We start from the raw sequence: 27,981 nt of genomic DNA, 5'->3' as shown, positions 1-27,981 counted from the left end.
CCTTCACACTTTTTCATATTCCTATGAGTTATGACAAGTACTTGTATTTGCATTTCAAAATATTGTTTTCTGGAATTTAAGAGAGGCTTAGGCCTTCATGGGATGAAAATACCATTTAAATAAGTGAGGATTAGGGTAAGAAACTTACTTTGAAAGGGGCAAGAGAATAAGACAGGAACTTAGAGGCGCAGTTTAAAAGTCTACAAATTTGCAATGTAAAATGTAAACCAATCTGAGAGACTCAACAAAAAAAAAAGGTTATGCAGAAATGATAAAATATCTTTTATATAAAAGAGGAAAAAAAATTAAAAAAAAAAATATTTTAACAATAAGTTTTTTATTAATTATCAGTTGCTATACATCCATAAAATAAGTTCTTGCTAAGATAGTTCTTAAAGTTTTGTTATTTTTACAAATGGGGAAAATTAAGTATTATGTAGAAAGTGCTGCCTTTTTGAGTCCAATTTTATATATGATTGAATGTTATTTATGATTTATAGGATTTCTTAATAAACACAATACAAATAAATATATATTATGAAAGCCTGCAAAGAAATTAAATCCTCAAAAATTTGAAAATAATATGCCTTTGGATTTATTAACGCAAATAACAAATAAATAGTATTCAGAATTTTATGCTTATTATAATACTTAGTGATGAAGGCCTATTACTAGAGGAAAGGAAACATTGTTAAGTCTAGAATTTGTATAAAAAAAGTTTTCTTTCTAAGTTCGGCTTAGACTTTAAGAAGTAAGCTTAATAAACAATGTAATGGCTTGAGTGTAAGTGCATTTTATCTAGAGATAAAACTAATGTCTTAGACAAAACACCCGATCATATGATAATTCCAGCGCTCTGCATGGCAGGACTTCTCCCAGGATTACTCATGTCTTGTTTAGGGCCACCAAAAGAAAGATTAGCCACTTGTGTAGACTGGTGTACCCGTGGCCCAGTCTATGTCGCCCAGTAGCAGTCGATTTTATGGCGGAGGCGGAGTACTCCCCTGAAATGAGATATATTTAATTACTTCAGATGAATCGAGCTAGTAGACGATTTAGTTGAATATATGGAATATATGTCATGGTGGCAGATCGATCCGGCAAGGCCAGATCACAAATAAAATTTGTGCTTAAACGCCGCGTCATAATTAGTGCATTTAATGTTTTAATAATTTATTTTGTTATTTTTATTCCCTTTTAATTTTGTTATGTTCGTTAATCTTTTGTATAAAATTAAAAAAATTAAATGTATAAATTGTACAAGCCAATTGTTGTCTTTTGCCTTTTGTGTTTTGTATAATTTGTCATTTATTAATGAAATTCAAAAGATTAATATACATAGGATGTTAATTGTAGGACTAGTGAAAAGTTCACTAGGATTTCAAAGAATCAAGAAACCACTTGTTGCCTTTTGCCTGGTGTTGAGCCAAGATATTTCTTTTCTATGTCAAAATATAAAATCCTTCCATTCTAATTATTTTCTGTTTTAAATTAGTAGTGTCAATAGCGTACACTTAAACCACGTCAGGACTTCAGTAACAAGAAATTTTGCACAACGATACCTGAAAAAGATTTTATTTGTTTATTTATTTTCTTTTACCTTATTTTTGTGTTCTCATTTATTTATTTAATATGATAATTTTTTTTATTAATAGTCCACATTCTTTATTTATTTATTTATTATATATTCTTGAGTGTTTAGTATAGGTCAGTGTAAGGCATAGGTTTATTAGAGATGCCACTAGCACACAGCACCGAAGACTTAACTAAAATTGTCGAAAATATATGCCACATCTGCGCTAGAACTATTTCTTATCCTAGCCAAATTCTAACCACCAGTTGCGGACACGAATTTCACCGAACTTGCTTAACTGCGAAATCGGGGAAAAATAAAGGCAATGATCACCAGCAAAGTCGATTTGGCTATGTCCGTCTGTTTACTGGAACTGTATGGTAAGTATCTGGTATTGAAGGAAACTGTATGTCCTGTCTCATTTTTGATAAGCTCTTTCTGTTTTGAACAAAATAACTCTTCCATAAACCCATTCTGAACCCATAGTAGTAACATCGGCTGGAGAGCTGACCTGCAATAATTTTCGTCACCTACCGCTCAGGACGTGCAATTGCATAGAAGCGGCCGCACTGTTTTCCGGCTCACACGTATAGTTGCCGGAGTGAATCTTGCGCACAAGAGGAATGACCAGGGAACCAATCTGCAAAATTTATATCGTGAGAAATCCGCTTAAGAATTTTGGATCTGCATAATCTGCTCACTGTGTTCCGATTGTGCTCGGTGCTGCCGAAGATATTCCGGTCGATTTGCGTGTACCATCCGCTCTGGGCGCCGCTGGCCTCGTTTTCGGCAGTCACTTGTTGGTCGCCGCGGTACCAGAATATATACTTTGGGGCCTCCAGGGTGCCACGCACGATGCAGTGCAGCTCCACCCTGCTGCCCGCCTTCACGAAGCGCTGCCGATCGCCGATTAGCTCGGTTCGGGGTGCTGTGTTTTGGGAAAGGAGTAGTATATGGGTGTTTAATTTTTATACCCGTTACTCGTAGAGTAAAAGGGTATACTAGATTCGTTGAAAAGTATGTAACAGGCAGAAGGAAGCGTTTCCGACCATATAAAGTATATATATTCTTGATCCATCTGTCCGTCTGTCTGTCCGTATGAACGTCGAGATCTCAGGAACTATAAAAGCTAGAAAGTTCAGATTAAGCATGCAGACTCCAGAGACATAGACGCAGCGCAAGTTTGTCGATTCATGCTGCCACGCTCACTCTAACGCCCACAAACCGCCCAAAGCTGCCACGCCCACACTTTTGAAAATTGTTTTAATATTTTTTCATTTTTATATTAGTCTTGTAAATTTCTATCGAATTGCCAAATAACTCTCTGCCACGCCCACTCTAAGGCCTACAAACCGCCAAAAACTGTCAGTGTTTAAGACTCTCCTTCTCCCTTCCATTAGCTGAGTAACGGGTATCAGATAGTCGGGGAACTCGACTATAGCGTTCTCTCTTGTTTTAAATAAAACAGATTATCGCGGCTTGCGCAGGAAATTATTTCAACCAAAAGTCAACCCACTTTCTATTGAGCTTGAGTTGAAATGTGCAGCATTATAGGATTCTGATTGTTAGGTGTTCACAGAAGTTACAATCGTTTGAGGGTTACGTTTGAAACTAGCTTTCGTATTTGGGAATATATAATAGATTTAACCAGACAGAAAAACTCAGATAGTCGGGAAACTCGACTATAGCGTTCTCTCTTGTTTTTTCTTGTGGTGTATGAGGATTTGTAGGTTAGCTTTGGTTTCACTTACTTATCACAAACAGCTGCACCTTGGCGCTCATTTTGGGCTCCGTTGCCAGCTGACACTCGTACCAGCCGGCGTCCTCCAGCTTTACATACTTGATTTGCAGCGTCCAGCTGAGGCTGCTGCTATTGCCCCTCTCCTGACCCCCAGGAATAGCGTGGGAGGAGTTTTCCAGGACAGCCGGGGCCGTCGCAGTGGTGGAAAGGACCCCTCCGGATACAAGTGTTGTCGAGGTGGAAGACTGGAGCAGCGAGGCGAACCGAGCATCGTTGATGAAGGTTGTGTGATCCACAGCAATGATATGTTCATCCCGCAACCGAACCCAGGAGAGCGGTTTTCCGGAGTGCTGGTTGAGCTGCAAGGGGCAAATTGTCAATATCCATGACAATTGTATATTGTTTGAGATGTATTCATTATTGCTGCATTTCGTGTCACAAACAAGACTTACAATTATGTAGTTTAGAAACCGATTTCCCACTCGGAGCTTTCAATAACTTTCAATCCAGTCAACTGGATGGCCTCCCATTCTCCCCATGTTGAACCCACTCTGAACCCACCCCAATCCCAGTACTTCACTCACCTTGCACGGCAAATAGGCATGTTGGCCAGCTTGGACGGTGGCGTTCAGCGGGAGCAGGCTAAGCTGGCGCCGGGGCAGGAGCTCCCGCTCCTTGGCCAGCTCCTTCTCGCGCCGCAACTGCTGGGCCTTTTGTTCGCTGTCGTAGGCGTAGAGACGGGACTGCTCGTTGGATTTAGATGGCATCGGACTGCCGGACGGGCTGATGTCCGCGCGGAGAGCTGCTTCAGAGGAGGCATTCCGCAGCATGTGCGGCAAATCGGCTGGCATGAATTCCGGAAAGGGCGGCAAGTACGTGGGAATCGAGAAACCCCTTGTCAGCGTCGCAGTGTCGGGCCTGTCGCTCCAGGGATAGACCACCGTTGTGTCGTCCTCCTGCTGCTGTTGGTCATCGCCCAGCATCAGGACAGGAGATCCTGCCGATTCCATAGTGGTTGTGCCCCTCGCAGGCGAGGAAATTAGGGAGGTGCTCTCCATCGGAGTGGCCGTGGCTGCCAGTGCTGCAAAATAGGTCAAGAATGATGGGCACATGAGCTGGCGGACCTTATCGAAGTTTTTGCTGGACAAATAATTGTTGTACGCTTTTAGTTTAGACAAACTGACAATCGAAATGCAGCTGTCAATTGAGTTCTATAGGAAGTTTTTTTCGGAACTAAGCATAATAAAATACCTTTTGCCTCTGATATATGCATTTATATGTACATACAATTATACAATTACAACATGTCGGCTTACACTTATCAAATGGATAATTACAATTTATCAAATGGATAATTTTTACCTGACAATACAATTTACCTTAATGTTTCATTTGTAAAGTCTAATGAGCCTCGGCAGTTTTCTTCAACTGATTGCTACATCAGTAAAGCTGTTTCAGTTGGAAAAACTAGGAACTATAAAGGGGATAAGTATATAAATATATACTGAATAAAGTCGAAAACTCGTCTTCCTACATGTTGCATGTTCGAACGCATACATACTTGTTAAAGTCTAAAATGTAATATAAAGCATTATTAGTATTTAATAGTAAACTTTAGGTCAATGCAAAGGGTAAAGTTATGTTGCATATAGCCAGTGTTGGGACAGGTACGCTATATTTTTACCTAAGTAAGGTACAAGGTTTTTACAAAAATAAGTACCTAGGCAAGGTAAAAGGTTTTCAAATTTTTCTGTACCTAGGTAAAGATAAAAGGTAAAAACAAGTATACGAATTTATAAATTTTTTATTCGGTACTTTTTAAAATTAAAATAACAATTCATATTTCTTTCTTCAAATTATTGCCGAACGCAAATTTTGTTGTTCAGCTACCTGGCTTGAGCTTTGGAAACAGAAGAAATTTGCTCGCTTAGGCTCTGATGATTTATTCTCTTCCTTTTTTGCCACTTTTGATTTCATGGCCTCATATGACGCATAGCTATTTGGATGCACCATCTACAAAAAAGTATTAATAGAATAAAATATTTTTTTAAAGTTCATAACATTTAATTTTGTGACGGAATTTTAATTTTGGCGAAATATTGTATGTGCGTATGTAAAAATGAATGGCTACTTCAATATATATTATCAATATTTTGGCCCCAATTATTGTATGTGCGTATGTAAAATTGAATAGCTACATCAATATATACACTGGTAGGCACAATTATTTTGACAAAATGTTCTTTCGTGTTCCTCAGAACTCTTTTATCAGCAGCGTTCAAAGAGTGCGCAAAAGTTCATAAATAGCATATTAATAATAGCATATAAAAAAAAGCAGGAAGAATTTTAGTTCAAGCTGATCAAAGAGAACTGAGGAACACGAAAGAACATTTTGTCAAAATAATTGTGCCTACCAGTGTATATTCAATATTTTGGCGCCAATTATTGTATGTAGAAATGAATGGCTACATCAATATATATTATCAATATTTTGGCGCCAATTATTGTATGTGCGTATGTAAAAATGAATGGCTACATCAATATACATCATCCATTTCCAATAAATATTGATATATAAGCCTTTCATTTTTGATTTGGTATAAGAAAACGTCGACACATCAAAGCACAATTTTTATATTTTCTAAATTAAATGCGCTTTTATTTACAAAATCATTTTTTTCCATGTGCGTATGTATGAACATATGTATAAATACACATTTCGCGCATAAAATATTTTCCGAGAAAATACCCTTTTTACACATTACAAAATTTGATTTTGTCAATAAAATGTGCCGGACAAAGTCAGTTGACGTTCTTTACTCAGTTAATTTTAATGGCCCTATAGCCATATGGATTATGTCCTTCGAGTGCAAAGGAAAATACCAAATATCCAGCTGATTTGTGGATTTAAAGCGCATGCAACGTTCGTCGTTCCGTTTATGCATCTCTGGACTAGTAAGACTTAAGACTTAGAACTTGACAAATATAACAAAGCCTTTCTAGTTCTGCGTGCACCCCGACGCACACGCGCAACGAAGATTATACTCCTCACCCAGAACCGTGCCGTATGTGGAGCTGTAGCACTACCGCTACAGTATAGATGGCTCGAGCGGCCGTACTTACTATATTAAAAGAACACAATGTATTAAATATTTTCCGAGAAAATACCCTTTTTACACATTACAAAATTTGATTTTGTCAATAAAATGTTCTTTAATGTAAAAAGTATAAGCGAACTTTTATATCCTGAAGCACAGAACTTATACTTATTTTCATTTACTTTACTTCACAGAAATACACACATACATATGAACATATAAGATGTTTGTGAAAATTTCCAGTCGAATTTTCGTCGAATTTAATCGCTTTATTTACACACAATACACAATTGACATCTGGCTTAAAAAATTGGCCATTTAAAACAAAAGGTAGTTCCTTTTTTTTGAGCTTTCTTTTACGGACATTTTTCGTCTCTTATGGACAGTTTTGGGTTCTTTCACAAATTGTTAAGGTATGATAAAATATGAGTGTTTGATTTAGGCTAATAATAACCGAACAGCATTTGCGTGGAAAATTGTGCAATTAGAATCGAAACATAAATAATTTGCTATGGTGGAATCAGCTTATTATTATTATTGTGGAGTTTGATTATTTTGTTCAAAGGAAAATGATCAAAAAGTCTATTTAGTAATAAATAAAGCTAACACAAATATTTCAGTACCTATTTACCTAGCTTACCTATTTCTCTAGGTATACAAACATTTGTACCTAGGTAAGGTAAAAGGTAGCATAATATTTGTATACCTAGGTAAGGTAAAAGATACCACAAAATGGTACCTAGGTATGTACCTTGGTACAAGTATCTAGGTACTCCCCAACACTGCATATAGCCCACCGAAACTGTTTGTTTGCCACCTTCCATAAATTGTGCGCATTAGAAAAGCTTTTTGTATTTTAATTGTAAAATTGCAAGATATTACAGAAAATATACATTTTCCAGCAGCATATCGCAATATATCATGGAAAATGCAAATTTTTTTACTCTGAGCATCTGGTCAATTGCATTGAGGTCAAGTGTATAGGGGTTTAATAGTTGTATTTTCTTTTTTGTAAGGTGCAAAACAACTAAGCAATGAATGGGGAATCATTTCGTGTGAAATTTTCATTCTTCAAGCTGCCCTTCTCTGGAGAATTTGGGTTTTGTTATGATGGTTGTCCATGATGAAAGTCTAGTACACAATTTAAATTTCATATTAAAAAATGTTCGTTTAAATACAATATTAGTAACACATTCTTTCTATGATAAAATATGTATGTTAATAGGGCAGGAACGCATTACGAAATGAAATTCCCGAAACGACAGTTGTGCCCGGAAAAGGACTACTTAGGCCACAAACTAGAGGCAGACCGTACCGATTACTCAGCCTGGCGTGGGCCGTTTGTTATCACTGCCACGACTGTCATACTGATAGCTTAAAGTGAACTTGCGGCTTGGAGTCGGAATCTGAGAGCATGCTCCTGACGCAGACGGGGACCCGCATTCTAGAAAGGGCGGTGGATATGGGGCAAGTCAACCGGCGGGGCCGTCTCTCCGCTCATGGTGTTTTATCTCTGCCTGGTGGCCACCTTTTTTGAGGGCGCGCTGCGCATGTGGTCCAGTGGGTGGAACCGCTGGTCTTTCTGCAGGACCAGATCCAGTGCTCCACCGGCGGCAGTAGTCCTGCTCAATATGTTGGGTCAGCGGTCTGGTCGTACTCCTACGGTCACCTTACAGGCCGGTATACTCGTAGTTCTGCTTCAGGTAAGTTTGGGGTCGTGAGCTCAGCCTGCCCCATTAAATTTAGTATTACACAGGTTAACAGATACGAAGTGACACTGCAGCTAAAACTGCGGTTCGGAATTTATCGCTCCTTGGCGACTTTCTGCTCCTGCATGTGGAGGACCAGGAGGCTGAGGCCTGCCGCATCTACGGAGCAGGAGCAACTGATTTTCTGCGATTGTCCTGAACTCCTTTGGCCTATTCCTTATGTCCTTCGTCGTAATGGGCTATCGCACCCGATTGGCTACCTTGTGCCTTTAATTAGTTCTGACTGTGAGAAATGCGTCCATTAATCAATTATGAGTTTAACTTTAAACTATATTGAAGGCTCTAAAACTCTCAGGATCTTTTTATGGTTTATAGAATGAATAGCAAGAAAAGACCATTTAATAAGCATTGATTTAAGCTTTCTGTTGTCAATAAGTATTCATTCTTTGGCGTACTTACTGTACTCGACTCTTCTGGGAATCTCAATGAAACAATGGCGGACTGTCCCTGGTCCCTTTCCTGATCCAATCAAGCTTTAAGCTCGCGGCCACATTGCGATTTTATTAGAGCATAAAATGCCGCAGATGGGCCTTGAAATACGGAGCCTACAATGTACTCTCGGTGGGGACTGGGGTCACCCAACCACCTATCAACGCACCCATCCTCCAAAGATCCACCGTCCATCCCATCAGTGGCTTGCTTACCATCGGACGTCGCCCCCCGTTTCACGGTTGCGCCTCGGGCTACAAATTTACGCGGAGCACAACAAACAACAACTAAGTATTTAATACGTAAATAATAGTATGCCAAATGCGAACATAAAGTGAGCGGAGACTGCAGTGAAGTTCCACTCAAGCTTACATTTTTATTAAACGCTTCGCTCGAGAACAATTTGCAGAAATAGTTTCCTCTTTCCACTTGCGAGCTGCACAGCTGCATGCATTTGCTCCGAATAAGTAGCCGCTGCAGTTGGCTTTAAGTAACATAATTTTGTGCAAAGCTGTGGCCGTAAGTTCTAAATCGATTACTTCCAGGGCAGTCTAATTTAAAAACAAGAGAGAACGCTATAGTCGAGTTCCACGACTATCTGATACCCGTTACTCAGCTAGTGGAAGTGCAAAGGAGAGTCTTCAACACTGACAGTTTTTGGCGGTTTGTGGGCGTTAGAGTGGGCGTGCCAAAAAGTTTTTTGGCAAATCGATAGAAATCTATAAGACTAATACTAAAAAATGAAAAAATATGAAAACATTTTGCAAAAGTGTGGGCGTGGCAGCTTTGGGCGGTTTGTGGGCGTTAGAGTGGGCGTGGCAACCTGAATCGACAAACTTGCGCTGCTTCTATGTCTCTGGAGTCTGTATGTTTAATCTCAACTTTCTAGCTTTTGTAGTTCCTGAGATCTCGACGTTCATACGGACGGACAGACGGACGGACAGAGGGACATGGCCAGATGGACTCGGCTATTGATCCTGATCAAGAATATATATACTTTATATGGTCGGAAACGCTTCCTTCTGCCTGTTACATACTTTTCAACGAATCTAGTATACCCTTTTACTCTACGAGTAACGGGTATAACAATTGAGAATTCTATAGTCACGTTTAACACATTTTTTAGAAACTGTGAGAGTGACAGCTTGGCCAGTTTGTAGGCGTGAGAGTGAACGTGGCAAACAGTTGTTTGGCAAATCGATAAAAATTGACATAACTAAAGGGTTATCCAATAGGAACGCTTGCTCATCGCGGCCATGTTGTGTGACATACATATGTATGTCAAATGCAGTGGGTTATATTCATTCCGTCCTCCCGAGCCAACGTGGCAGGTTACAGTGTCGTCGAGCAGCACGTGCACATTGTTTATGAAAATGGGTCTTCAGTTCGCAGACGACAACTTGGCGAATTTTGCGTCGGGACCTGGGCCTGCACCCGTACAGGATCCAGCTGACCCAGGAGCTTAAGGTAAATGACCATAGACAGCGCCGTGTGATCGCTGACTAGGCATTACAGCATTTGGAAGTTGACACCGATTGGCAAAAAAATCACCTTCAGCGGCATTTTTGGATGAATGGCTATGTCCACAAGCAAAATTGCCGTATTCGGGACGAGACCAATCCAAACGAGGATCACCAAGTGGCAATGCATCCTCAAAAAGGGACTGTCTGGTGCGGATTGGTCCGTATTTTTTCATAAACGATAATGGTGTGGCCGGTACCAATGGTGAGCGATACCTGTTGATGATAACCAATTTTTATTTGGCCTGAAATCGAGAATATGGATCTGGACAATATGTGGTGTCAACAGGCATTACGTGCCACACAGCACACGCTACGATGGATATTCTGCACGAGCAATTTCCGGGCATGGTCATCTCGCTCTTGAACTGGTCACCCAAATCGTGCGATTTGATCCCGTTGCACTTTTTCTTGTGGGGTTTTCTTAAGTCACAGGTCTATGCCAACAAGCTGCAAACCACCAATGCCCTCAAAGTTAACATAACCCACACGCCATCGATCAAATACAGCCTGATTTGTTCGACAGAGTCATCGAAAGATGGACCTTTCATGTGCGCGCCACCAACCGATGACGTGGCCATTTGAATGATGTCATATTCCATTCATAATGGGGTCGATGGACCTTTCAAATAAAAACAAGAGAGAACGCTATAGTCGAGTTCCCCGACTATGTAATACCCGTTACTCAGCTAGTGGATGTGCGAAGGAGTCTTCAACACTGACGGTTTTTGGCGGTTTGTGGGCGTTAGAGTGAGCGTGGCAAAAAGTTTTTTTGCAAATCGATAGAAATTCACAAGACTAGTACAAAAATTAAAAAATATAGAAACATTTATCAAAAATGTGGGCGTGGCAGCTTTGGGCGGTTTGTGGGCGTTAGAGTGGGCGTGGCAACATGAATCGACAAACTTGCGCTGCGTCTATGTCTCTGGAGTCTGTATGCCCAATCTAAACTTTCTAGCTTTTGTAGTTCCTGAGATCTCAGCGTTCATACGGACGGACAGACAGACAGACAGACGGACGGACAGACGGACATGGCCAGATCGACTCGACTATTGATCCTGATCAAGAATATATATACTTTATATGGTCGGAAACGCTTCCTTCTGCCTGTTACATACTTTTCAACGAATCTAGTATACCCTTTTACTCTACGAGTAACGGGTATAACAAGAGAGAACGCTATAGTCGAGTTCCCCGACTATGTAATACCCGTTACTCAGCTAGTGGATGTGCGAAGGAGTCTTCAACACTGACGGTTTTTGGCGGTTTGTGGGCGTTAGAGTGAGCGTGGCAAAAAGTTTTTTTGCAAATCGATAGAAATTCACAAGACTAGTACAAAAATTAAAAAATATAGAAACATTTATCAAAAATGTGGGCGTGGCAGCTTTGGACGGTTTGTGGGCGTTAGAGTGGGCGTGGCCAAAAGTTTTTTGGCATATCGATAGAAATTTACAAGACCAGTACAAAAATGAAAAATATCAAATTATTTTTCAAAAGTGTGGGCGTGGAAGATTTGGGCGGTTTGTGGGCGTGGCAACATGAATCGACAAACTGCTTCTATGTCTCTGGAGCTTAGTCTCAACTGCCTAGCTTTTGTAGTTTCTGAAATATCGACGTTCATACGGACGGACAGACGGACGGACAGACGGACATGGTTAGATCGACTCGGCTATTGATCCTGATCAAGAATATATATACTTTATATGGTCGGAAACGCTTCCTTCTGCCTGTTACATACTTTTCAATGAATCTAGTATACCCTTTTACTCTACGAGCAACTATTTGCACACAAGGCTTTATATAAACAGTAGTCGACAACAACCAGCAGCACAAGTGAAAGAACAACACCGGTAAATAAGAGCCGCAGTTTTGTTGTGCGGTAATTAGTGTAACTGTTCAGTAAATCACATAAACTGATTTAGGTTTTTGGGTTTCTGCCATGGGACTGACTACCTCCCCATCCATTCCATCCCTTTCCTTTTTCCGGCACTCGTCACACACTTTGAGCACATAATTGAAACCATTTAAAGGGTCTTGAATTATTAGTTTGTTAATGTTATTGTTTGCTGTCGCATTGTTTGGGCAATAAATTTAAAATTTGTGCTCAAATGGTTGAGCAATGATTGGTGCAAACTTTTCGGCTTCGGAACACAGGACCCTAAGCTCAGAACTCAGAGCTCAGAAAACCGAGTATAGTATGTAGAGTATGGAGACCTCCACCCAATGGCTATAACATAATAATTCAAGTGGGGGCCTTTGGGCGTGGGGCTGCTGGGGTAACTTTATCTTTGTCGTGGTTTCTGTCAGGGAATTTCGCGTGAATTTCGTATTCATTCGAGTGCAAAGTTGAAAAAGGAAAAACCCAGTCAGGGGTTCATGTCTAATCGGACTGCTGCCATGGGATGATGCATGGATTATACCGTTTGGAAACTGAACAACCATTTCAATTCTGCAGGAATTAAAACCAAATGTTGCAAAGCCTAACATTTTAGGGATTACGTCGGAACGTTTAACGACTTCTCCTATTCTTGTTATTAATTAATAAAGTATTAAAACTTTTAAATCACCTTTAATAAATAGGTAGTAATCAAGACTTATAAATATGTACCCTTAATTTCCGAAATTCTTTACTAAGAACGATATTCGCGGTTATTAAATGACTTAAATAGTATTTAAAAGTTTCCTTTTTTTGCATTTCATATTACTGTGAGTAAGTTCCGATCTAGACACATTCTAATGTTTCGTTTTAAGAACATATGTTTTGTTTATGTTAATCTATTTCGAATTAAAATGTTCTTCCTTTTACTTAAAAATCAGTTTTGACTTTTCTTATATTTTACGACAATCAATTTAAGAATTAAATCATTGGCATTTGGAAACGGAAGGAAGACAGCGAATCAATCTCAACGAACTCTGCAGCACATCAATACCATTTACGATCTTTGCTTTGTACCACCATCTATCCTCCATCTCCACCTGTACGATTCAATATCCTTCGCCCAGGTAGCACCCAAGCACCCATTGCTGCTGGGATTGGTTAACCTTATTAGCTGGTGAACTGCTGCTCGGACCCCATTAAGTTGGCTCAAACATAAAGTTAGTGATGGGAGGACTGGGGCAGCGGGGACTTGGTCTAATTAAGCGCCGTTCTGGACGGGCTAACAAGCAAGTTAAACACACACAGAACCATTTAATTCGTTTGCGCGATTTCTTTTATTATTAATTACATACGGTACACATAAATTTCACTTTTGTCCTTGTTTTTGGCAACTTTTTGTAATTTATGTGCTCGATGATAAACAAAACTCATCCGACTGGAATAATGGCGATCCTAATGCTAATATGGGGCTAACATGGCGAAGCCTCCCGAGTTTATATTTGATAAATTTAATAAGTTGTGTGCCACTTGAAGGGATTGGGGGCATATGTCGACTGGAGTTATCTCACGTGGGATTTGCATGCATTAAATTTTGATTACAACTTGATAAAAATAATTTTTTCAGTGATGCACAATGAGCTGGAGGTTGCTAATCCTTATACCTAAATTTTCACCATACCAAGTTTTTAAGATGTTCAGTCATTGCCCTTTTATATATTTTTGTAATTACTACTCGGATTTAACTCCTTATAAAGGATCCAGCTTCCTGACAACATCAGCGGCATTCGGGATACTCTCCTCTGGGAGCTTGAGATTGGGCAGATAATTTATGGAACGGGCAAACTTCATGGAAACTGTGCCGACTGGTTGGTGCCATGTATCTGCCTGGTGGGGCTCCAGTTCCTTTACTTGCAGCCACTTGCTGTGGGCACTAACATCCTCATGGGTCCACTTCGTGAGCTCAGAACGTAGTCTTATGGACTCGCTAAAAGTGAGCAGGAGTGGTCCGTCGACAGGCTGGTGCCTCCTTACGTTCAAGATGCGACTTAGAATGGGAATTTCAGACAATATCCGGCAGTCAAACAGCTCCAGTTTTTTTAATAGCGGATTGGTCCCTATGCAACCAAGGGGTTTGCCCATGGAGCATCGCCGGAAGCTGATCCTTTGGCAGGAGAAGGGCAATGGGGGGCTGTCTGCCTCACCCAGTTTGCAGTTGCTCAGTCTCAGATCGGTGAGGGCTGTACATTGAGCCAGCTGAAGGTGGGACAGATTCAGAGGAGCGATCAGCCAGGAGCCATCAAAGCTGAGTCCTTGGAGATTGAATCGCTTGGCATGGATGATGGTCAGGACGGTAGGCATCCAGTCCGTTTCCTGACTAAGTTTCTGGCGCTGAAGGGTTAGATGGGTGAGGTTCACCAGAGAGCAGATGGCCAGTGGCGTCCCTACATTCACCGGCAACAGCAGCACCTTCAACATCCAGCAGAGCCCTATGCTCCGAATATCATAAAGGACTCCGGAACCCGTCCTGTCGCACAGAAGTAGGCTCTCCAGCTGACTGCAGTTAGCAAAGATCTCCTCCAGAGCTGCTTGGGACATGCTCCCGATGGAGAGGGAACGCAGTTTTCGCAGCACTTGGGTGTTGGGCAGCAGTTGACTGAGCAGGTCCGTCTGCTTTGAATGGAGAATGCGGCACTGCGTCCTTAACGGGGAATCATTCCTCTGCCGAATACACTGCGCACTAAGTTTATCGGCCATTCTCAGCGGTTGCGTTCTCGAACTTTCTTAGATCAGCTGTTTCCAGGAATTACTAAGCTAAAATGTTTATGACTGTTTACCCGTTTGCTAATCCAAATCAGCCTGTTTAATTTAAAAGCAAGTCCAGCCTGAAGTACCCACGATAAGAGTTAATAATTTGCATTCGGCTTTCATCCAATAATCTCAAACATAATACCTGTAATAGCGCTTGTTAAACTCCTAGTAATTATCCAGCTCTTTAGGGTTGTCAAGATGAAATGTGTGTGAATGTTGGTACTTAATATCGACTAATTACTATTTTTATGAGTTGTATTATCAATTCTTAACAGTTAATATAAACATTAACATTTATAAGCCACACCAGTCGGGTTTGTGTAAACAAAATAGGTGTCAGGTCTAACGAACTAGATCCGATTCGGAACTAGGGCAATAACTTTGATCGGAACTCATGGCTGTATTTTTTGGATTAAAAACTGTTTTTGATTAACAGTGTTTTAGTATTAGGAACAGAGTTTGTTTCTTTAAGCCTGTGGCTGTTTAGTCTTTTAAAAATACAAAAGCTATACGCTGAAAATATATAAAATATATGACAATCTGTAGAAGGTAGGTTTAGCATTTTACAGGATTATGATACGTGTGGGCTTACAACAAAGTTAAAATCTCCATTTTAACACTGCATACACATTGGAATTGGAGTTCAAATCTGACGCCATATTTTACTTTAATTTCCTGTGTAGAAGTTTGAGCATATACAGTGACTTAAGTTGCTGTTGAATGTTGGACCTCACTGATTTGACTTCGTGTGCCATTTGTTCAGATTTGTATCGCTTTTGATTTATTATAAACTGTAAGGAATCCGTACCTCTCCTTGCCCAGAGCTAGTTTCCGTTAAAGATAAAATTCCACAGTTACTTTCATAGAATTAAATCTGAAAAAAATAATGGAACCATCGCCTGACCTAACAACATTTTAATTTCCATGTATGTATTCACGCCCGAAGTGCCTCCAGATAACCTTCTGCACCATCTTCCAGCGGGGAGTCGAACGTGTCACTGGCTTTGTGGTAGGCTGACAGTTGAAAAATGAAACGCCGGACCGGCCAGGATGGGGCCACAAGAATTGGCTTCTCACCCGGTTTCTTGCGATGGCGCCTTCGAGGTGTGGCTCATTGGTATTTATGTATGTGCACAAATTAAGCCGACAGCGCCTGCTTTGGGATGTGCAGGCTGGGTCAAGACCCAGAAGGGACTGGTCAGAATCACTTGGCCAGAAGCCGCACACGCGTGGCACATGTCGAGGCGCATTAATTAGAGGGCATAACTTGTCATTTATTGGTTCGCATCATTCAGCAAATATTAGCAACTCCTCAATCCTCTTATGTCGCTCCAGACTCAAAACATGCATAATCGAACTATTCAAATGGCTGTCACACGCACGCACTGAAAGGTACAGAGCGAGAAAAAGAGGCAAGTATGCTACGAAAATTAATTCAAAATAAGAAACATGTTATGTTCCAATGTGTTTGACAATGGACGTATCTAACCAATTATTCTAGCCCATATGTACATATATGGAGGTGGATACTGATTATTTTTCACTTGCACCTTATTTAAACTATTTAATAAGTCGACTTTACTTTAATTCTTCTTAACTTCATTCAATAAAGGCGGTAATCATTTAAAACCATTTAATTTTTATGAAACCATCTGATTCCATGTGTATGGGGACAGTTAGCATGGGCGCAGTTGGATTGGATTGGGTTCCGGCCACGGGGAAGCATTGCTCATTGTTGCGAGAGAAATTCACAAGCCACAACCATTTGCATTCCCCACGCAGTTTCACCGCCCGCATTCCCAAAGAAACTCTTCACATGGTCGGAGGCTGTTTGCAAGAACGAGCAGAGACGTAAAAATGGAATCATAAATTCCAGGTCCTGCATTGGGATATGCTGTCCTACATCCCCTACCCGTGCCGCGCTCAACGCCACTCCAATCCGGCACAATATGTCCGGATCCGACCTACATCAGCAGCCGTCCCACATTTTATCAACGGTGGCACGTTTTCTTGCGGTTACCCTTTTACTGCGACTGGCCATCTCGGCATCTTGGCCATGTAGTCCCGATAACAGCTGATTTCTGACAAGGGTACAGGTTCTGATGTATAGTCGACGGCGATCAGTACGTCAGTAAAAGTCTAGAGGTCTATTAATATTTCTTATCCGGTGTGCCTGTCTGTAAGTTCATAATTCTTGGTTACATGGAAATTATGAAAGTATTACCTAAGTTCTTCAGATCATAATGAATTCTGACGACAGTGAATGAGAGTGTCCCATTGCAATCCTTGTTTCATACACCTCTACCTTACGAGTACGTTTCATTTTTTGTTTTAGCCAAATGGCAACACGTCGTATCGCTCACTTGCCGACATTGGGCCCCCTCGGCATTTTTCGGTATTCAGTTCTCGTACACAGCAATTATAGGGCTTAAATGGAGAGTATGGGGGCGGGGCGTTGAGCGGTGGGCGTGGCAGGGCGCGCCCATTTAAAACTCGACATGCTTTTTTCCCAGAATTTTTACAGCACTTCGCCACCGCGTCTCCTGATTGACGATTGTTTCTTTCGCATTGATATTGCTCATAATTTGCACACATGACCTATTCAACGCAAGACAATCGAGTTAGGCCGGGTGCTCATTACTGACTTCATGCGATACGTGGCCCAAACATTCTCGTGTGGGCCGATTAAGTACAACTATGTATAGTACCTGGTGGACCACTTGTCCGGAACTGAATTTAGTGCCTTAGTAAATATTCGAAATAAGTGGAGGTGTAAAAGGGTGTATTACTATCAAAACGAGGAAAAGAATCCTTTGGATCCTCTTTAATTGGAGTAGCATTTAACCTATAATGTAGTTTAGCCTTGCACAGCTATTATTGAAACTCGAAATGAATATAAACAATTTTTGTATATGCTGCTGGAAATGCCAATGAGTGTATAGTTACTCGGAAACCTTTTTTTTTACAAATTTACTTCAGTGAATTCTGCCAAAGCTGGATAATAAACGGTTTTCCTAAATATATTCTATTATGATTTATAAGCTGTTAGCTTACTTAAAACCAATGCTCCAGGCGAAAATGTCGGTGAGGCAACCTTTAGAGCAAAACATATGGCTTGCATATAAAAACTGAGGCAGGACAACAATCCGGACTTCATTAATTACTGCCAGCAGCTATTTATTTGTCTGAAGTATCGCCAAGCTCCGCATTGGGTAAGCCAGAATTTATTCAAGGGAGTACAGGGCACGGGAATTATTTTGTGATTTCTGAGTTGGACCGTGAAATTTATGGACTCTCAGCGAATTTAGCTAATGGCTGTATTAGCGACGCCAACTCTTTGGCTCCACTTAGCGCAGTTATTTAATTAAAGCTCGGTCCTTGTGCCACGCCCATTCTTCCTCCCTCGACTGCCCATTGGGCGAGTGCCTATTTTTTCTGCGGTCCTTCCAACGGTTATGTGTTTTGGCCATTAATAAATTAAACGTGACATTTGACCGCCATTTGTCTTGGGAGCAGCGTCCTATGGAAATTGCTTGTATCTCTTATATAAAACATAGTTGATTCGCCCGCTGTTGTTTTGTATGCGGTATGGTCGTGGCATAATTAACGGAGATGGACATGGGCGTGGCTGGGCTTTTGACCTTGGCTAGTGCGCTGATTGATGGCTTAAGTGTTATTTGAGTGTCTACTTATTTCTGTTCTCGCGTTGTCCCACTGTCTCCCACAAATTTCACCCTCTTTCGGTCTACTTGAGTGTGTGTGAGTGTGTGTGAGTGTGTGGGTGGTCCTGTGCGTTTTTGCTGGTGCCCAATTTAATTATATCACATATGAGCCCGGATGCGGGGACTGGGTCATGTGTTGTTAATGATATTGCCTTCGCATTGCCAGCAGTTCAACTGAGATTGATTAGATGTGGCAGCACAAAAAAATATGATAAATACTATTTAACAATTACACAACCCCAGGAACTTGAAGCTTGCAGTCGCCTTCAGTGTACTGTTTGGAGTTGTTCGTGAATAAGTAATAAATAAGTGAGGCTGCAATATTAAAGGCAATATTCGAGGCAAGCCTTCTTTCAGGCTGAAATAGAAAATTCTGATAATTTATTGTATCCAAACCTCGGGAAAAATCTTTAAAAACCAAGGTAAAACCAAAGCATGAATTCGACAATTTTATGAAAGCTATTTGCAAAGTCGGCCAGGACCAGTTGTAATTTTACAAGGGAGAGGAGTTCCATGACGCATCCGACATGTTGAACGGACACCCCGCTCCCCCCATGCACGCATGAAATTTAATCAACTGGAGACTCAGAAACAGGGATGTCCTAGAAAATATGCCAGGCATTTTCATAAACTAAGCAAAAATCAAAATCTCTACACGCTGCGTATGCGTAATGAGTTCCTGGCACCGAAAGCAAGATTTCCTCTCGCGTGACAGGTGTCTGACATTCATAGAAGCGCGTGTGTGAGCTCTTCTAAATGAAAATTTGCACTGCACGATTAAATTAACTCGACAAGCTTATAAAAATCGTGCCAACGAGTTGCCAACGACAATGCAGCCAAGCAAATCTCATCATGTAAATTAAATTTGGCAAACGCTTCACTCGACACTTGCACAAAAATGTGCGAAATTGAATTAACTATGCATGCAAAAACAAAAGCTTAGCGCCACACAGAACAGCAGAGCCATGAAACATGGAACTCAACTCAACTCAGCAGTTCGGAAAGGAGCCGAGCACGTAGCCAAAAGTTGGACAAGGGTGCAGGGATTCTGTGTTCGGTGTTCAGTGTTTAGTGTATGGGACTTGGGACGGACTCCCATGGTAAACACCAGTTCTCTGGGGCGTTCCTGGAAGCGATTTTTCCGCGGACTTGAATGACTTGAATGCCAAAGGGATCAACCTATACCGGCTAGTTCGTTGTTCGAACGGTGGGAAATCAGGTGTTTTATATGATCGCATGCGATTATAATTGGTTTCTTGAAAAACTAACGTGAGATCATAAAAAGTTTGCTTCTTAATTCAAAACCTCATGATTTATATGGTCCAATATTAGATTAAGTGCTCCTAGTAAATACAAAAAAGTTCAGCAAACCATTATCAATGGTATCAATGGTATTATTGCAAAACAGATAAAATGTAGTATTTATTTAGTTACTTCTATAAACACAATAAATATTTTATTTTAGAATATAATTCGCCCAACACTTTTCGCGAAATCCGTTCGTAGATGTGTATTCCGGAATGTCGTATCAGCATCACCCCAAGTAAAAGAAGTTTACACTTACGCGCTCGCATGCCACGAAAGCTGACAGCTGCCAGAAACGCCAGCAGTATGCTGGCATATCCCGAGCTCCTCCCGGTCCCGTCCAGGATGCCTGCCCCTCGTCCAATTGCACCTCCCGCGCTGCGCTCCTTCTGCCGCCAGGACATTCCGCTGGGCGTGGGCATCTGTCGGATGTCGCACCTGGGCAGAACGGAGCTGGGATTGGTTTGGGATTAACGTTCGGATTTCGGATTTCGTATTTGGCACTTGGTACTTGGTATTTCGTATTTATTTCGCGCAGCTAGTTCATGCAAGTTTCATCGGCTCAAGTAGAATGTCATGCTGCTGCGTGCTGTTTGCTCCCGCGCTGTTATTTAATTATTTGCCTTGCTTTTATGAAGTCTTGTCGGTTGAATTTGCATACCGCACTGTGCCGGCGGAGCAGTAGTTGTGGTAGTGCGGACGTGACTGGGGCTGCTCCGCCAGTTGGCCAGGATTTGTTTTATTCCACCGAGTCAGACCGCACAGAACGTATGTTTTAACTTATTTCTTGCTTTATTTGGCAGGCCAACCGCAGCAGCCAGGCTAGAAACGCAAAAAAATAAGTTTGGTCCGAGAAGCACAAAGAGCAGAAAAGAGGAAACCAGCAGGATTCACTACTCTTGGCATTCTATTTATGTGATAAATGGATATTTATCCGCTTATGGCTCTGGGCGTAAGTTCCGGGCTGGCTTGATTAAAAGTCAATAAATTAATGAATTGCATGGCCCCAATTCTCTTCCCTTGCACCTTCCATGAGTTCTAGTTTCTCCACTTCTGCTGAGTTTGGCAAATTTTTAATGGCTTGCTCGTTATTTTTTGTTGGCCAAATAGTCGTTTTGCCCACAAATCTGTGTCGACTTCTCTAAATGAATGCCAGATCCCCATTTATCCAGCTCAGAGTCACCCGAGCATCCAAATCGAAGTCCCTAAATGGCAAAAAATTAAAAAATCCTAATGTGTTATTGCACTCCATAACACGGGACGATTAGGATGTCAGGGGGATGTTAGGGTAGCTAAGCCACAAATTATGTGATTTGACCAAGGAAACCGACCCATTAACATCCGAGATTTCATTAATTCACCAATGGACACACGGAGATTACACACATTACTATTTGGTTATAGTTGCCAATATATAATTGATTAACAAGGGAGAACGCTGTAGTCCAGTTCCTCGACTATGTGATACCCGTTACTCAGCTAGTGGATGTGCGAAGAAGTCTTCAACACTGACAGTTTTTGGCGGTTTGTGGGCGCAAGTGTGGGCATGAATCGACAAACTTGCGCTGCGTCTATGTCTCTGGAGTCTGTATGCCGAATCTCAACTTTCTAGCTTTTGTAGTTCCTGAGATCTTAGCGTTCATACGGACGGACAGACAGACGGACATGGCCAGATCGACTCGGCTATTGATCCTGATCAAGAATATATATACTATATATGGTCGGAAACGCCTGTTACATACTTTTTAATGAATCTAGTATACCCTTTTAATCTACGAGTAACGGGTATAAATATTAAATATAAAGACAACAATGCAAATTTAAAGTTTTTGTAATACATTACTGGCTATACGCTTTACTCAACAAAGCAAAAGTTTCAAAAATATCGGTTCAAGGCCTTAAAATGTGGTTTAAAATAATGCCTTAAAAAATTCGTAACTTGATTGCCTTTTAATTTTTAAATGTTCCCGAATCATCCATATCGACTTTCCGAAATACTGAGGCACCTTGACCGCCCACTCCAAAGTGTTCTTTTCTAGCTGAATTTCTAGAGAAATACTTAAGAGTTCTTGAAATTCAACCTTGTGATATTTGATACTTTTCCCGAATTTCTTTGCGCTGGCAAGCATAAAATCCATTTTGCGTTTTCAAAGTTCTTGTGAGTTGTTTTTGGAACGTATATCCAATATCGGGGCCAATAACGGCACCTGTTTCAACACCCTATTGCCTTGCTGGCAGCGTTGCTATCTCAAACCTTCCTTTGGTTTGCTACCTTCTGCCTGAGTAATGATACCAAAGATGCGAGGACTAATGTTTTTGTGCATTAATGAGTTTTTAAATCCATGGAGGAGCACGATTCCAAGGTGAGGCTTAGCTTAGCCAGCCTCTAATCAGATTAAATTTCCATATATTACATCATATGCTCTTCAATATAATCAAATTGAAATAAATGGGGGCAGACAATAGCACGTGCCACCATGCAAGGGAAGAGGTGGAACCTCGGCCAGGTCACATCTTTCATTCCATTCACATCAGTCAAATGGTTCACATCCTCATTCGTTATTTTTTTATTCCCCACGTTTCGTGGATAGACGACAACGCAATCAATGCTTGACGGCGTTTGACTTTCGATCTTGCCTGGCTGCCTCCTTGTGGCCCTGTCTTTGTATCTGTATTCGTTCTAATGCGCAGCAATTTAAAATGTGATTTTCCTTGATTTACAAAAGACACATTGCACTCACAATCGTAGCTCACAGGATTTCACAGCGCCCTTTCGGAAATCGGGGGGCGGACATTCTCGCACTTCACTTCGCGACACTTTACTTTATGGCGCGACGGGGGCGGACACGCCCACATTTTGGTTGGCACAGATACGCACAAACAAATACCGGCCACCGATACATTAGAATCAGGTTTTGAATACGGGAGTGCATTCACTCTGGGAGCCCGCAATCACAATCACGCGAACGCGAAGTGATCCAAACTTATGCCTTCTTTTAAATGATTTCCGAACTATGCGCTTTTTCCCGCTCTACGTCCGCCACTACGCCATGCAAATTTGAAACTGAATGCGGACTATTTCGCGATTCGAAGTGTGCCTGTGCCAAATAGTCCATTTCAACTGGGATGATTATGCCCCTCCTGATTCGGAACGTTTCGTCCTTCGCGATTCGTTCGTTCCGTCCCTCATAGTTCCGATTTCCAGTGTTCCCATCTTCCCCTGTGGACCTCTTCCCACATGTCTCCTATTGCTTACTTCAAGTTTTGCAGGGCCGGACGTTCTGCACCGTCCTGCGATGTGGGAATCGGAACAGAGGACTTCCCCTGTGGTCCTGTTTCCGCATGTCTTCGATATGTTCCATCTTCTCGTTTTCGACAGGGGAGCGCCACGAATAACGATGTGGCAGGCACGAAGGACAGTAAGTCTGGTCGCTGTTCTCAGTCTGCTGTTAAGGAAATCTGTTAACCGTTTCGAATCAACAGGCAGTTAAAACCAGTATTTCCTGACTTTTACTAATAAACGGAGGCTTGAGGATAACATTTTTAATAATATCTTGTAAAAACGAACTCAAAGAAATGTATCAACCCAATGTTTAATGAAAACTTACAGGGTGCTATTTCCATTTTTCTTCATAATTCATTAAGAAGTTTAATTTCATTGACCGTGCAATCTGGACAACCACATGTGCATCACAGAAACGAAATGATTTTTTCCGCTTGTACAGTTTCTCAAGTAAATATTAATGCGTTTAATGTATAAGGTAAGGTAAGGTATAATAAACTAAATAAATACTAAATTCGAGTCGGTGTGGCTATGTCCGTTCGTCTATCCGTATGTCTGTTTGTCCGTATGAACGTCGAGATTTCCGGAACTGAAAAAGCAGCTAGAAAGTTGAGATTCAGCATGCAGACTCCAGAGACAGAGGCTGCGTCTATGCACAAGTTTGCGCAAGTTTGTCGATTCACGTTACCACGCCCACCCTAACGCCCACAAACCGCGAAAAACTGTTAGTGATGGAATTTCTCGTTCGCACTTCTACTAGCTGATTAACGGGTAGCTTTATAGTGTTTTTAGGTTTTTAATTTCTTTATTTCTTACGTTAACAATATATAAAAGAAGTCTTGACCAATTATGATTTCGATCCTTAATAAGTTTATTGAATTTGTTTCGTTTTGCATAGAAGTACTGGGGGAACTGAATCTATGTAAATTCTATTAGTTGATAAAAACGGTACATATATTTTTGTAAAAAGCTGGATAGATATTAAACATATTATTTAAACAATGGATAACGTATTACATCTTAAGAACGGTTTTTGAAAATAGCGACCACACTACTTTACATCAGTGGATCTGAATATGAACTCAAAGCGTAAATGGTTTTTCGAATGTGGGAGACCCTAGAAACGTTTGTTACAGATATAAGCAAGCGTTTTCGACCCTAAAAATCTAATCTTATCTTATCTTATCTTCTTGATCAGGATCACTAGCGTAGTCAATCTGGCCAAATCCGTCTATACGTCCGCATTTCCGTTCGTTTGTCCGTCCGTATAAACGAGATCTCAAGAACTTCAAAAGCTAGAAAGTATAGGTTAAGCATGCAGATTCCAGAGACATAAACGCATTGACCCATATTGCCACGCCAACAAAAATGCTACGCCCCCAGTTTTGTAAAATGTGCTGAAACTTAAAATTTTTTTTCAAATCTCTATCTATAGCGTTCTTCCTTGTTCAGAGAACCGCAGTATTTGGCGTTAGAGTGATAGCAAAGTATTTTCTTCTTTTTTTAAGTATTATTAATTATTTCTATTAGAAATAAATTGATTCGTGATTATGTATTTTTAAAATTGTTTTCTTTTAATATTCGTCTCTATGCTTGGCAAAATCGTTTTGCAGAGTAAACTTAAACTCATATTCGTTGAGTAAACTCGTGCAGGCTCCTTCCAATTCCTTTGCATGTTAAATTCGCATTTATTTCCGCAATTCCGCAACTCGATTGCATTGCCGGCCCGAACAAACAAAGCCATCTCTTCATCCTCTTGGGACGCAGTTATTATGTTTCGTAGTGTCGGTAGGCAAAAGGTAATAAGAAACAAGTAACGACCAAATAATTGAGTGCGCGCTGTACAAAGGATCCTCGCTTTGCAATGGTAAGACTGTTTTTGTGATACGTCCTGGCCCGCCCCTGGGATCCCACCGTTCGCCATTGTTTGCCAACGGTTGGTTTGAAAGGGAAATGCAAGTTTTATTGGCATCACAAAACAAAAGCTGAAATGGCAGACGGTGAAACTTAAGCCACCAAAGAGGTTTTGCATACCTTTACAAAGGGTATTGCCAATCCAGTAAGTACGTCCTTTGGTTAGTCGTTTTTTGAACCCCTATCGAGCACATCATGTAAACTGTCCGTCCGGACAGACAGACAGACGGATAGACGGACAGGTCCAGATCGACTCGGCTATTGATCCTGATTAAGAATATATATACTTTATATGATCGGAAACGCTTCCTTCTGCATGTTACATACTTTTCAAAAAATCCAGTATACCTTTATGCTCTACTAGTAACGGGTATAAAAACACCAAGTAGGAGGAAATGGAAAGGAGCAGCTTCTTCCTACAATCCCTGATGATATATGCACTATATGTCTGGATCATGTTCTGTTTGATTGTCGGCAGCTTACACCCAGTCAGTGACTCACTTTGAAACTACCCGCGCCGTCATTAAAAGCAGTTTAAATAGGTCGCGTCGCACGCTGCGTATACGCAATGTCCTGAGCCATTGCATTTTATGATGAGCCAAACCATATGAGCTATTCGATCCCCCCGCACCTGTCGCACCTGTCCATTTAAGAAGGCCAAATGGCAGTGCATTTCCGTTCAATTTAACAATTGGAGCCGTGCAATTGCCATAACTTTTGATGAGACTGCTGCATAAATATGGCATGCAAATTTAATTAAAACTCCTGACTTCGCTCGTAGTTTATTATCACCACAAGGCCAAAGTTTGGGGAAACATCGTAATTTCCATATTTACTTAAAAATGCCTATCGATGATTGCTTGACAAAACAAAGGATGCGCATTGCGAATGCTGCTTTTACTTTAAAGGACTGGAGGCAAAGAAATCATACGAAATGTATGTTTTCAGGTAATAATAAAAATTATTTATTAAAAATGGCAAACATTTCACAAACTCCGAGTTTTGTACTCCGTTACTTGTAGAGTAAAAGGATATACTACATTCGTTCAAAAGTATGTAACAGGCAGAAAGAAGCGTTTCCGACCATATAAAGTACATATATATATTCTTGATCGGGATTAATAGAAGATTCGATCTGACCATGTCCGTCTGTCGTATGAACGATGAGATCTCAGGAACTTTAAATGCTAGAAAGTTGAGATTAAATATGCAGACTTTAGTGACACAGACGCAGAGCAAGTTTGTCGATTCGTGTTACCACCCCCACTCTAACGCCAAAACTACCACGCCCACACTTTTGAAAAATGTTTTGATATTTTTTCACATTTTTGTTAGACAAACTGCCACGCCAACTCCAACGCCCACAAACTGCCAAAACCTGTAGTGTTGAAATTTCTCCGTCGCACTACCACAAGCTGAGTCACGGGTATCAGAGAGTCAGGTAACTTGACTATAGCATTCTCTCTTGTTTTATTTGTATATGCTGGCTTGCAGCTAACAAACAAATCTATTTTGATTCATCTTGTGGACTAGCGGTTGATTCAAACTTTGGTCTGCGACTTTACGCTTTACCGGCTGGTTTTGCTATGTTTTTGGATTTTATTTGATTTCCCGACAGAGCTCGAGTTCTGATTGAATTTTGTTTTCGTTTTCCGTCATTAAGACATGTGTTTAAGTTTGTATTTATACACACGTAAGTGAATGGTGATGACAGTGCGTGTCGAGATATTGGTCAAGGTAAATCTTTTAAAACTAATTTTCCTGTTCAAATTTCGATGTCTATGTTTGATGAGCTATAAACGTAAGTAAAATAGGGAAAGGTAACTAAACGCAAATTAACTTTTTTTAACTGATTGCAATTGAATGAGTGAATGGGATTATAGTTTTTTATTTTAACATAATTACCTACTATGTACATAATAACATAACGTGTTGCTTAAAGTTATAATTTAAAATAACTTATTGCGTAAGTATAAAAAAAGGTAATGACTGTGAAACGGGTCATCAGAAAATTGGTATATATTCACTTTGCCATCAGCAAAAATGTAAATATACAGTTCTTTTATATGTTCGCTTTTAACTAATAACTTCATTTTATATTACCGAAAATTTATATTATTTCCAATTCACATCTTCGAATGTTGGCTCCCCGTGACGCCTTTGCGATTCAAATTTCTGTGGTTTTTTGTTTCATTTTTGGGTTGCTGGCTTGCTGCAGTGCAAAATGCCGATGGCGCGACGCTTTCTGAAATGTTGTGCAAACACAATCAAGTGGTAAAATGAGTAGTAAATGGCTGGCGAAAGCCGGCAAAAGGAGCTGACAGGAGTAGGAGTAGCGATGGTCGATGGGAGGATCCCCCAACCGACTTGGGACTACTTCGGAGCTGTCGATACAGCCGGGCTCTTGAAACCGTATCCCGTATCCCGAATCCGGAATCCTTTCTCGGTGCTTGAGCTCGAGCTGTGCTGCGGGCATATAAATTGAATTGTGTGAAAATGTATATTTGTTTTGGCATTTTATGACACACTCCAGAGTGTTGCGGGTAGCCAGATTTCCAGTTCCCGATCCTTGTTCCACTTTGACCAGACCCCAGTCAGTTCCTGCTGCCGACTGTATTTGAATTCGAGGGTGCTTTGCTTTAAGCAGCCTCACAGAGTGGACCCGAAAATTGAATAAAGTAGGCACCCCACTCCAGCAATTCATTGTTCGAGTCTTAAAAAGGTAATGAGTGGAAAAACAAAGTTCATGGGATAACAAGCTATTGGTGACGATTTTCCTTAATGTATTTTGTGTATTTATATGGCTTAAATATGCTAATATATTGCTAAATATTGCTAAAATATTCGAAAATTCGTTAACAGACTTTTTTGAATATTTATGTTTTTCAAAATTATGTTTTTTATGTTGTGTTTCCTTCCATTTTAAACGATTTTCGTTCC

General features: G+C 40.7%; 3 protein-coding genes across 6 annotated transcripts; all 3 read right to left on the bottom strand.

Annotated features, from left to right (window-relative positions):
- Positions 1–619: 619 nt before the first annotated feature.
- LOC120452998 lies at positions 620–22,878 on the bottom strand. 2 transcript variants are annotated; one of them, XM_039637503.2, is made up of 7 exons: positions 22,586–22,878; positions 20,104–20,666; positions 3,899–4,395; positions 3,325–3,673; positions 2,275–2,501; positions 2,108–2,213; positions 620–1,004 (listed from the first exon to the last, which is right to left on the bottom strand). In XM_039637503.2, exons 2-7 carry the CDS (start codon positions 20,264–20,266, stop codon positions 886–888), a joined length of 1,461 nt encoding a protein of 486 aa, XP_039493437.1. In that variant the 5' UTR covers positions 20,267–20,666; positions 22,586–22,878; the 3' UTR covers positions 620–885. The 2 variants fall into 2 exon arrangements, with proteins under 2 accessions (XP_039493437.1, XP_039493438.1); XM_039637504.2 differs by lacking the exon at positions 22,586–22,878 and having other exon boundaries at positions 20,104–20,739.
- Positions 12,942–15,160, bottom strand: LOC120453001. 2 transcript variants are annotated; one of them, XR_005616522.2, is made up of 3 exons: positions 14,960–15,160; positions 13,362–14,891; positions 12,942–13,288 (listed from the first exon to the last, which is right to left on the bottom strand). XR_005616522.2 is itself a non-coding variant. In XM_039637505.2 (2 exons), the coding sequence occupies exon 2, from the start codon at positions 14,761–14,763 to the stop codon at positions 13,756–13,758; it is 1,008 nt and encodes a 335-aa protein (XP_039493439.1). In that variant the 5' UTR covers positions 14,764–14,891; positions 14,960–15,160; the 3' UTR covers positions 12,942–13,755. The 2 variants fall into 2 exon arrangements, 1 of the variants encoding a protein (XP_039493439.1); XM_039637505.2 differs by having other exon boundaries at positions 12,942–14,891.
- Positions 22,879–27,093: 4,215 nt separating the features above from the next.
- On the bottom strand, positions 27,094–27,747 carry LOC120452848. Of its 2 annotated transcripts, none has more exons than XM_039637286.1 (2): positions 27,570–27,747; positions 27,094–27,502 (listed from the first exon to the last, which is right to left on the bottom strand). In XM_039637286.1, exons 1-2 carry the CDS (start codon positions 27,743–27,745, stop codon positions 27,415–27,417), a joined length of 264 nt encoding a protein of 87 aa, XP_039493220.1. In that variant the 5' UTR covers positions 27,746–27,747; the 3' UTR covers positions 27,094–27,414. The 2 variants fall into 2 exon arrangements, with proteins under 2 accessions (XP_039493220.1, XP_039493219.1); XM_039637285.1 differs by having other exon boundaries at positions 27,096–27,507.
- Between the last annotated feature and the right edge of the window lie 234 nt (positions 27,748–27,981).

This window comes from Drosophila santomea, chromosome 3R, assembly GCF_016746245.2.
Source record: "Drosophila santomea strain STO CAGO 1482 chromosome 3R, Prin_Dsan_1.1, whole genome shotgun sequence".
Classification (NCBI taxonomy): Eukaryota; Metazoa; Arthropoda; class Insecta; order Diptera; family Drosophilidae; genus Drosophila; species Drosophila santomea.
The sequence above is the reverse complement of the archived record's forward strand: the minus strand, read 5'-3'. Positions and strand labels throughout refer to the sequence as shown.